Genomic DNA, 12360 nt, shown 5'->3' with positions numbered 1-12360 from the left:
TCAATCCCACGGTTGATGAAGGCCAACACACCATATGCCTTCTTAATAACATTGTCAACCTGCTCACCAGCTTTGAATGTCCTATAGACACGGACCCCAAGAGCTTGCTGATCCTCCACACTGCCAAGAGTCTTCCCATTTATATTCTATTCCGTCTTCAAATTTGACCTACTGAAATGAGCCACTTCACACTTATCTGGCCACTTCTTAGCCCAGTTTTACATCCTACTGATGTCACGCTGTAACTTCTGATAACCCTCCAGACTATCCACAACACCCCCAACTTTTGTGTCATCAGCAAACTTACTAACCCACCCTTTTACTTCTTCAGGTCATTTATAAAAATCACAAAGAGGAGGGGTCCCAGAACAGATCCTTGTGGAACACCACTGGTCACCACCTTTCATGCAGAATATGAACCATCTACAACCACCCTTTGTCTTCTATGGGCAAACCAATTCTAAATCCACAAAGCAAGGTCTCCTTGGATCCCATGTCTCCTTACTTTCTGAAGGAGCCTTCCATGTGGAACCTTATCAAATGCCTTACTGAAATCTATATACACTACATCCACTGCTCTACCTTTATCAATGTGTTTTGTTACATCCTCAAAGAGTTCAATCAGGCTCATAAGGCACAACCTGTCCATGACAAAGCCTGGCTGACTATCCCTAATCAAATTGCCCACTACTGAAGTAAGACTCACTGGTTTATATCTACTGGGTTATCTTTACTCCCTTTCAAGGGAACAACATTTGTAACCTTCCAATCCTCTGGTACTTCTCCTGTCCCCATTGATGATGCAAAAATCATCATTAGACGCTCAGCAATCTTCTCCCTCGCTTCCCACAGTAGTCTGGGGTATATCTTGTCCAGTCCTGGCAAGTTATCTAACTTAATACCTTGCAAAAGTTCCAGCACATCCTCTTTCTTAATGTTTAAACACTCAAGTGTTTCAGTCCGCTGTAAGTCATCCCCACAATTGCCAAGGTCCTTTTCACAGGTGAATACTTTTTTTATTGAGTTTTCAAATAATTACATAAAGAAAAAGAAAATATGTAAAAAAAAATATATATACCCTTCCCCCCTCCCCTTAACCCCTCCCCACTAACATCCCTATAGAAAAAAAAGGAAGAAAGGGAAAAAAAAGGAGTGCCTGGATATCGGAAGATCCCCACATGCTCCACGGAGTTCGTAATAACTTTAGTATATATATTTATTTCTTTCCCCAAATAACCAATTATTTTATCTTCGGAGCACCTATATATTTAATCCTGTCTTTTGTAAATAAGGGCGCCAAATTTTCAAAAATGTTTCATATTTATCTCTTAAATTATAAGTAATTTTTTCAAGTGGAATACAGCTGTAAATTTCATTCTTCTAACGATCTATACTTAAGTATGCATCTGATTTCCAAGTAACTGCAATAGCCTTTTTGGTTACTGCCAATGCAATTTTTATAAATTCTTTCTGATATTTATTCAGTTTGGGTTTCGATTTTATCCCTTCAATATCACCTAATAAAAATAATATTGGATTATGTGGAAGTTGTGTTCCAATAATTTGTTCCAATAAAACTCTTAATTTGTCCAAAAAGGTTGAATTTTAGAACAAGGCCAAGTAGAATGTAAAAAAGTACCGATTTCTTGTTTACATCGGAAACACTGATTGGATAAATTTGGGTTTAATTTATTTATTTTTTGTGGTGTAATATATAATTGATGTAAAAAAATTATTTTGCACTAATCTTAACAAATACAAATTTATTGTATTTGTATTTGTTAAGATTAGTGCAATATAATTTTTTGTATTTGTCATACTATCAGGACATAGTCTTGACCAATTTGTTTCTTCAATTTTAATATTCAAGTCACTTTCCCATTTTTGTCTTGACTTATGGACTCCTTGTTTAATTGCCTGTTTTTGAATCAAGCTATACATACAAGAAATAAATTTTTTAGTCTTTCCTTTTTGAATTAAAGTTTCTATTTCATTAGATTTCGGCAATAACATTGACCTAATTTTTCTCTTAAATAAGCCCTTAATTGGAAGTAACAAAAAAGATTGTTGTTTGATACTTTACATTTATTCTTTAATTGATCAAATGACATTAATATACCTCCTTCAAAACAATCTCCTATATATCTAATCCCTTTTTGAAACCAATTATATAAAAGTTGATTATCCATTGTAAAAGGAATAAGTCTATTTTGAATTAAAGATCTCTTTGCTAATAAAGATTTCTTTGTCTCATCATCAACATTTATCTTATTCCATAAGTCAATCAAATGTTTTAATATAGGAAATTCTTTCTTTTCCCGTATCCATTTAGATTCCCATTTATATATAAAATCTTCTGATGTATTTTCTCCTATTTTATCTAGTTCTATTTAATCCATGCCGGTCTACCTTTCTCAAAAAAAGATGCAATAAATCTAAGTTGATTTGCTTTATAATAATTCTTAAAATTTGGAAGTTGTAACCCTCCTAGATCAAATTTCCATGTCAATTTTTCCCAACGATATTCTTGACATCTTACCTTTCCAAAGAAACTTCCTCACATATTTATTTGACTCTTGAAAAAACTTCTGGGGTAGTTGTATTGGTAGTGATTGAAATAAGTATTGTAGTCTAGGGAATATATTCATTTTTATGGTATTTACTCTACCTACTAATGTTATTGGTAATACCATCCATTTATCAAGATCTTTTTGAAGTTTTTTCAATAATAGTAAGTAATTTAATTTATATAAGTTCTTTATATCATTGTCAACTCTTATACCTAAATATTTTATACCATTTGCCGGCCATCTAAATTGAGTTATTAATCGACATTGACTATAATTTCCTTTAGTAAGAGGTAAAATTTAACTTTTATCCCAATTTATTTTATACCCTGATATTTTCCCATATTCTTCTAATCTATAGGATAATTTACGCAATGAGTGCAATGGGTTTGTTAAATAAAGCAGAACATCATCAGCAAATAAGTTAATCTTGTATCCTTCCTGATTAACTCTGAAACCCTTAATATCTGGGTCCATTCTAATTAATTCAGCTAATGGTTCTATCACCAACACAAATAAAGTAGGTGATAATGGACAACCTTGCCTAGTTGACCTTGTTAACTGAAATGGTGTTGAAATTTGACCATTTGTCACTACTTTAGCTTTGGGATTAGTATTTAAGGTTTTAATCCATTTTATAAAAGATACTCCTAATCCATATTTTTCCAATACCTTAAATAAAAAATCCCATTCCAATCTATCAAATGCTTTTTCTGCATCTAAAGCAACTGCCACACTCATTTCCTCCCTCTTTTGCGCCAAATGAATTATACTAAATAACTGAGTTACATTTTCTGCCGATTGTCTATTTTTAATAAATCCTGTTTGATCCATATGTACTAATTTTGGTAAGTATTTAGATAATCTGTTAGATAAGATTTTTGCTATTATTTTATAATCAGTGTTTAATAAAGAAATAGGTCTATATGATGTTGGCTCTATCTTTTTTAGGCAATACTATTAAAATAGCTGTCAAAAAAGATTCTGGAAGTTTATGCGTTCTTTCCGCTTGATGTATTAACTCCATAAAAGGAGGAATTAATAAATCTTTAAACGTTTTATAAAATTCAGGTGGAAAACCATCTTCTGGAGATTTATTACTTTGAAGTGATCCTAGGGCTTCTTCGACCTCTTTCAATGTAAAAGGCATATCTAATCCCTTCTGTTCTTCCGAATTTAATTTTGGAAGAGTTATTTGTGATAAAAACCTTTCTATCTTGACATTATCATTTTGTGATTCTGATTTATACAACGCAGAATAAAAATTCTTAAAAATTTCATTAATTTCTAAAGGTTTATGAATAATTTTATTTACTCTTGTTCGAATTGCGTTTATTGTTTTAGAAGTCTGGTCTGTTTTTAACTGCCATGCAAGGACCTTTTGTGATCTTTCACCTAGTTCATAATATCTCTGTTTAGTTCTTCATAATTGCTTTTTCTGTTCGATATGTCTGAAGTGTATTATATTGTAACTTCTTATTAATAAGTTGTCTTCGTTTTTCTTCTGTCATATTTCTTTGAGATTCTTTTTCTAATTTTGTAATTTCTTTTTCCAATTGATCTATTTCTATCATGTATTCCTTCTTAATTTTAGAAGTATAACTTATTATCTGACCTCTCAAATATGCCTTCATTGCTTCCCACAATATAAATTTATCATCAACTGAATGTGAATTTGTATCTTAAAAAGAACTGAATCTGCTTTTTCATAAAATCACAAAAATCTTGACGTTTTAGTAATATTGAATTAAATCTCCATCTATAAATTGATTCCTTTTTATCTATCATTATCATTGTCATTATCAAAGGAGAATGATCTGACAATATTCTGGCTTTATATTCCATATTTTTCACTCTATCTTGAATATTCATTGATAATAGGAAAAAATTTATCCTTGAATATGTTTTATGTCTATTTGAATAAAATGAATAATCTCTTTCTTTTGGATTAATTCTTCTCCATATATCAATCAAATTTAAGTCTTTCATCAATGATAGAGTTAATTTTACTACTTTTGATTTTGTGACAACTTTTGTTGATCTATCCTAAAACTGGATCTAGACAAAAGTTAAAATCTCCACCTATTAATATCTTGTCATGTGCGTTAGCCAAATTCAAAAAGACCTCTTGTATAAATTTTACATCATTTTCATTTGGTGCATAAATATTCATAAGAGTCCATAGTTCTGAAAAAAATTTGACAATGTATAATTACATATCTCCCCGCCGAATCAATTAATATGTTTTGTATTTTAATTGGTAAACTTTTAATAACCAAAATTGCAACTCCTCTCGCTTTTGAATTAAATGAATCTGCAATAACATTTCCAACCCAGTCTCTTTTTAATTTCTGATGTTCTATGTCAGTTAAATGTGTTCCTTGTAAAAAGGCTATATCTGTTTTCATTTTTTTAATGTATGCTAAAATTCTTTTTCTTTTCACCGGTCCATTAAGCCCATTAACATTAAAACTTTAAAAATTCAGTAAATTAATCATTATTTTTAATTATGTTATTCCAATCTATAATAATACCTAATCTTTCAACTTTCGTGGTATCTTGGGAAATCTTTTAAAAATACTCCATGTTGCTATGTTTGTCCCCACCGATCATCCAGGCAGAAAGATAGAAGAAAAATAGAATATAAAGAAAAAAACAAAATACCCCCCTACTAATGTTGTGGAAAAAAAAGAACACAACATTACCCCCCTCTGTTGTACGGGTCATGGCGATACCATGATTGCACATGTGAATCCCATAGTAATCGATCCAAAGTTCCCCAGCCCCTCCGCAAATAAAAAAGTATATATATATAAGAAGAAAAAAATACTATTCTCAATTAGTATTTCTGAAATTTTGCTTTTCTCCCCTGTATCATCCTTAAATGTCCATCACTTCCATTCACTGTCTCTATCTTCATCTTTAATCCATTACGCTTGGAAATCTCTATGTGTAATTAGTGAGTAGATGGAAGATTTTGTGCGAACTCCTCCGCTTCTCGATAATCGGTAAAAAATCTTCTTTTTCCCTCCTCCAAAAAAATTATCAGTGTTACTGGGTGACGCATTATAAATTTATAACCCTTTTCCCATAAAACTTTTTTCGCTGGGTTAAATTCCTTCTTTCTCTTCAAAAGGTTATAACTTATATCAGGATAAAAAAGAACTGCCTTCCCTGCTATCATCAATGGCCCGTTTCTCTTTTTGGCACATTGGGCAGCCGCCTTCAGGATCTTTTCTTTATCTTGGTATCCTAAGCATTTTATCAAAATTGATCGTGGATTTTGATCAGCTTGAGGTCTTGACCTTAAGGCTCTATGAGCCCTTTCAATCTCAGTTAGAGTTTCTCCTTCCATTTCCAATTTTTCAGGGATCCATTTTTGAAAAAAATTTATTGTATCTTCTCCTTCTATGTCTTCTTTAAGTCCAACAATTTTAATATTATTTCATCTACTAAAATTTTCAAGCTTATCAATTTTTTCCATAATTTTTTTCTTTCTGATGTCCAGGCAGTAATATCATCTTCCATTTTATTCATTCTTTCAACCATGTCTTCCGTTGTAGTTTCCAAATCTATAATTCTCTTTTCCATTTTTTCCTGTCTTTTTGTAATTTTATCAAACATAATCTCCATATTTATCACATTTTTTTGATTACTTTTAATGTGTTTAATTTTTCTAATTTACACATTATTTGCATCAAAGTCTTTTCTATATTTCCAGAAAAACTTTTATCTCCGTCTTTGTCTGATTTTTCCAGAGAATCTGACTCTCTCTCAGATTCACTTTCGCTTTTGGTTTCAGTCGTAACTGGGATTTGTAGTTCTGGTTGCTCTCGTTTGCACATGCTCCTTCCTTCACGTTTGCGCAGTTCTCGTTGGTCTTTTTCTTTAGAAATAGTCGATGTTGCCGCAATTTCCTGTTCTGTATCGCTGGTGGTATAATGTACCTGAGCCCACGGTTCTTTGGCAGAAGTGGGCCTTGATTCTGTTCTAACTTGCGTTGTCTTCACGGTAGTAGTTTTCTTCATCTTCTGTTTGTGAGGCATAACTTGAAACAATCCGGAGTAGTTTATAAGTAACTTTTAAAATGTATTGACTAACTTTTCTTCACTTAAACATTAATTTATTGATTTTTTACGGGAGAGCTGGATTCCAGCGTCTCGATCCTATGTCATCACGTGACGTCCCCTCACTGGTGAATACTGAAGCAAAGTGTTCATTAAGTACTTCCATTACCTCCTTCGGCTCCGTGCACACCGTCACTCCTGATTGGTCCTTATCTTAGACAGCGCATCCTCTTGCTCTTCACATACTTATAGAATGCCTTGGGGTTTTCCTTAATTCTGCTCGCCAAGGCCTTCTCATGGCCCCTCCTAGCTCTCCTAATTTCATTCTTGAGCTCTTTCCTGGCACCCTTTTAATTTTCTAGAGCTCTTATAGTACCTAGTTTCTTGAACCTTTAATAAGCTTTTTTTTCTTCTTAACTAGATTTTCCACATCCTTTGTACACCATGGTTCTTTTACCCTATCATCCTTTCCCTGCCTCATTGGAACATACCTATGCAGAACACCATGCAAATGTTCCCTGAACATTTCTCCCGTGCATTTCCCTGAGAACATCTGCTCCCAATTTATGTTCCCAAGTTCCTGCCTAATAGCATTGTATTTACCCTTCCCCCAATCAAATGTTTTCCCAAATTGTCTGCTCCTATCCCTCTCCAGTGCTGTGGTAAAGGAGATAGAGTTGTGATTACTGCCTCCAAAATGCTCTCCCACCGAGAGATTTGACACCTGATCAGGTTGATTTCCCAATACCAGATCAAGAACAGCCTCTCCTCTAGCTGGCTTACCTACATATTGCGTCAGGAGATCTTCCTGAACACCTAACAAACTCCACCCCATCTAAACCCCTTGCTATAAGGAGATGCCAGACAATATTAGAAAAGTAAAGTCACACATCACAACAATTCTATTATTATTGCACCTTTCTGGAATCTGCCTGCCTATCTGTTCCTCGATGTCTCTGTTACTATTGGGGGGGGGGGTCTATAAAAATACCCAGTAGAGTTTTTGCCCCTTCCTGTTTCTGACTTCCACGCACAATGACTCAATAGATAATCCCTCCATGACTTCCTCCTTTTCTGTAGCTGTGATACTATCTCTGATTAGCAATGCCACTCCCCACCTTTTTTTGCTTCCTTCCCTATCCTTTTTGAAACATCTAAAGCCCGGCACACTCAGCAGCCATTCTGCCCCTGAGACATCCAAGCATCTGTAATGGCCATTATGTCATAGTCTATGTAATGATCCACACTGTAAGTTCATCCTTGTTTATGATACTTTTTGCATTAAAATAGACACATCTCAAACCATCTGGATGAGTGCATCTTTGCTCTATCATCTGCTTATCCTTCCTCACAAACTCCCTACAAGCTGTCTCTACTTGTGCACCATCCATCCTATCCTCTGCTTCTTCACTTCAGTTGATCCCCCCAACAAATCTAGTTTAAACCATCCCCAATAGCATTAACAAACCTCCCTCCCAGTATATTGGTCCCCCCCCCCCCCCCCAGTTCAAGTGCAACCCGTCCCACTTGTACAGGTCACCCCTTATCCAAAAAAGGTTCCAGTGATCCAAGAACTTGAAACCCTGCTCCCTGTACCATCTGCTCAGCCATTCGTTCATTTGCATTACCTTCCTGTTTTGGCCTTCACTAGCTCGTGGCACCGGGAGTAATCCGGAGATTACCACCTTGAAGGACTTGCTCTTCAGCCTCCTTCCCAACTCCCTAACTTTACTGCACAGGACCTCTACCCTCTCCTACCTACGTCATCGGTACCAACATGTACCACTGAGCAACTGCTCAGAGACATCCTGGACCCTAGCATCCGGGTGGCAACACACTATCCTGGTGTCTCTCTTGCTGTCACAGGATCTCCTATCTGCCCCCCTAACTATTGAGTCCCTGTGACCATTGCTCCCCCTGACTTCACCCTACCCTTCTGAGGTTCAGAGCTGACCACAGTGCTATTGGTCTGGCTGCTACTGCCTTACCCATAGAGGTCATCCCCCACCGCAGTATCCAAAGGGGTATACCTGTTGTTGAGGGGAATTGCCACAAGGGGACCCTGCAATGACTTCCTTCTCTCTTTTAGCTCTTAGTGTTCACCCATCTACTCCCTGAATTCTGCACTCTGGGTGTAACCACCTTTTCAGAAGTCATATCTATCAATTGCTCTGCCTCCCAGATGATCCTAAGCTCGTCCATCTCCAGCTCCAACTTCTTAAAGTGGTCTTTCATGAGCTAGAGTTGACTGCATTTCCCACATCTTACAGAAGGAGCATTCCGCTGCCATATGTGCTATCTTGCCTGCGCTGTTCACTGGACAGCCAAGACCAAATCTTCTAACCTGTGTCTTTGGCCTCAGCTTTTTTTCATTGAAGCCTCTTGAGTCAAAGCCTGATGCGCCCACTTTCACCACTGGCCTACACCCAACAGTGGCCGGCCTGCTTAACTCTTCTGTACTTTTTTAAAATTTGCATTGCTCTGCTCCCAACGCTGATTGGGCTTCTGGAATGTCCGAATGCCTGCAAAGCTCTCCTTTTATACAAGCTTTGCCAACCTGCAAGAAACCTCTTCCAAGTGCTCTGCTCCGGATACTGATTGGGCCACCAGATGCAGCACTATTTAAAGATGTCCCAAAGCATTTTATTCACGTAATGAAGAGAGCTCCCCTGGGCATCTCCTTTTATCGTACTAACTTAGGAATCCAGCATACCATCCAGTCTTTCCCTTCTGTATCCCATTGGGAGCACACTATCTGTGACTCCCTGGCCTGTTCTTTGCTTCCTACCTACCTTTTCTGTAATGGGTTTAACTCTAGCCTCTTTACCTCCTCTCTCACTATCATTAAGTGACTTAAACAACCCTTTCAGATGAGGCAGATATTCATGTGCGTATCCTCCATCTATTACATTCAGTGCTCAGGATCTGGCCTCCTCTTCATTGGTGAAACCAATGAAGACTAGACTAGATGACTGATTTGCAGAGTACCTGTGCTCTGTTTATAAGGGCTCTCTAGAGCATCCAGATACGTGTCATATCAACTCCCCATCCCATTCTGACAGTGAGATCTTTCTACCTTGACATTGCCATGGTGAGGCGAATTGTAAACTTAAAGAACAGCGCTTCATACTCCACTTTGGTAACTTGTAGCCAATGGAATGAACATTTAATTTTTCTGTTTAACCTAACCCATTCTCTCCCACTCTCACTGATCAGCCAAAATCCCCTCTTCCTTTGTTCGCTTTCAAATATGGTGCAATAAGGAAGTGCAATGAAATTTTAGTCTTGAAATATATTTAAGTCTTAAAGTCCATGTTTCCCTTGGTTTACTGACTCAGAGTAGAGTATTTATGCTTGATACACAAGTTCTGTACCTGTTGTTGTGGATTGGCGTGGTTTGTTGCAGAAACGAACCCTTTTTTAAATGGAGCCCACTGGCTTACTTATTGGTGCTCTCTTTCTCACCCTTTCTCAATCTCTCTTATCCTTCACATGTTCCCTCCTCTGTGGAGCCACCATCCCGTCTCTACTCATCCAGCTCTGTGATTCTCCTCCTCCTCCTCCTCCACCACCATCACTGCTAATCTTGCAATAAAGAGTTGGACAATAGGGATTTTAAAAATATATTTTTAGACTGGGAGTTGACAAGTGAGATTTTCATTGCATTTGATGTGCTAATGTTTATCCTCATTGAATGTTGTCTTTAAGATGATATTTGCCTCATTGCAGGTCGAGAAGAGAACTTCATAGCAGCTGATGGCTCCACAGGCTTTTTTGTAGCTGAAAAAGAAGAAATTCAAATTGCCTCCTCAGATAGTGAGGTTGAAATAGTAGGAGTCCAAGAGGATTCAAGGTACGAGCACTCTGAAGCATCAAATACTGCACAAAAGTTCAAAGTTCAAAATAAAGCAACACACACAAAATACTAGTGGAACGCAGCAGACCAGGCAGCATCTATAGGGAGAAGCACTGTCAACGTTTCGGGCCGAGACCCTTCGTCAAGACCCAGTTCAAAAAGTTCAAAATAAATTTATTATCAGAGTACATACATGTCACCATATAAAAACCTGAGATAATTTTTACTGTGGGCATTACTTAACAAATCTATAGAACAGTAATTGTAAAAAGGGTCAATGAAGAACAAACTGCAAAAATAGCAATAAATAATGAGCATGAAATAACAAGATAAAGAGTCCTTAAAGTGAGACCATCAGTTGTGGGAACATTAGAAATAGAATGAGTGTAGTTATCCCCTTTTGTTCAAGAGCCTGATGGTTGAGGGGTAATGTTCTTGATTTTGGTGGTGCGAATTCTGAGGCATCTGTACCTTCTACCTGATGGCAGCAGTGATGGATGCTGGTTTTCTCTGGCAGTGTTTCATGTAGATGTGCTCAATGGTTAGGAGGGCTTTACCCATTATGTACTGGGCTGAGTCTACAGCGTAGTGTAGCGTCGGGGCATGCAGATCTTGGAATAACTTTGATAGCCTGAGGGAATCCACTCCTTAGTTACAGTGGTTATTAATGATAAAACATCCAATTTAATGTTTATAAATAGCTTTGATATTCATAAACACGTGGAAAGACTGAGACTATGAAGTGCATTTAAAGGTTGTTAAGTTTAAAATTAGGGCAGGAAAGGCTACTTGGAATTTGATCTATGTTAGTTCATAAATACAGGATTCATATTTGTCATGTTCTTTCTCTTCCTGTCCTGTTATTTTTCACTTTTTATGAATATATAGTTGTACGTCTCTTCCCTAATGTTTAATTTGTGCAAATTCAACCATATTGATCAGGTGCTTTAGTCTTTCTAAGTTTAGATTGTCAATTTGTTTTGCATTTTGTCTTATTAGGCTCCACAGTAAATGTTGAAGCAAAATAATTGGTAGTTAAGTTAGGTGTCATTCATTTTGTTTTTAGTATTATATTTTCAAGGATAATTAAATTGTCAAAAGAAACAAAAGGATTCATTTCAACTCTCCTGACAAATTAACTTGCAAGTTTCTTATGTTTCTAATTGTCTTTTTGTTATTCCCTTCTATCAGATCAGTCATTATTGTCAATATACTTGTTGCGCAATATGTTTCAGGTTTGGTTTTGTTCTACTTCATAATGTGCCATTACATTTTAGTTCTAGCTTTTACAAGTGAGTATGTTTCTTCTAGGCTGAATTGGACACTAATTTAAAAGTCTGCCACCTCTGTTCTGTCTATTTCTGCTCATTTCAAGCATGTTAATTTTTTTTATATGGTATCTTTGTCAAATTTTATTATCCAGAATTGAGACAGCAAAACCTTGGAAAAAAACTTAAACAGGCTTTCACCTGAATCAATTTGATACTATAGGGTCTTTATTATTGTCTGGAATATTATTCCATCTACCATTTTCAATCAGCCTTTAGCTTGGAATTTTTTTTATCGTATCTGCAAATGTGACAGTAATAGGTGGAATGTGTTCACCTTTGTGTCATCACTTCAGTTTTTCATGTGGATCCAATAAATGATGCTAACAGACCAGGACTGGTTTTATTGTACATCTGGAGTCATTATTGTGCACCTGAGCAGAGGAAGAATGTTTGCAATGGAGGAATTACGAACTCATGTTTGACCGTTGATGTACTTATTGGCAAAATTTGTTGCCACTGGAAAGCCCTCAGAATTTTGCACACAGTGAAAATGATAAGTGCAAGAGATCCTGCAGTTGCTGGAAATCCAGAGTAAAACA

General features: G+C 36.3%; 2 protein-coding genes across 2 annotated transcripts in view; both read left to right on the top strand.

Moving 5' to 3' along the window:
• Window positions 1-12360, top strand: part of ark2ca (arkadia (RNF111) C-terminal like ring finger ubiquitin ligase 2Ca) — a 185759-nt gene that overhangs the window by 105297 nt on the left and 68102 nt on the right. The window lies entirely within an intron of this gene.
• LOC132391852 (protein ARK2N-like) overlaps window positions 1-12360 on the top strand; it is a 32891-nt gene that overhangs the window by 14814 nt on the left and 5717 nt on the right. Inside the window, exon 3 of the mRNA XM_059965549.1 lies at window positions 10364-10487. Coding sequence (XP_059821532.1) covers window positions 10364-10487 — 124 coding nt within the window. The remainder of the gene's footprint in view (window positions 1-10363; window positions 10488-12360) is intronic.

This window comes from Hypanus sabinus, chromosome 3, assembly GCF_030144855.1.
Source record: "Hypanus sabinus isolate sHypSab1 chromosome 3, sHypSab1.hap1, whole genome shotgun sequence".
NCBI classification, from domain to species: domain Eukaryota; kingdom Metazoa; phylum Chordata; class Chondrichthyes; order Myliobatiformes; family Dasyatidae; genus Hypanus; species Hypanus sabinus.
This window is presented reverse-complemented; position numbering and strand designations above follow the sequence as displayed.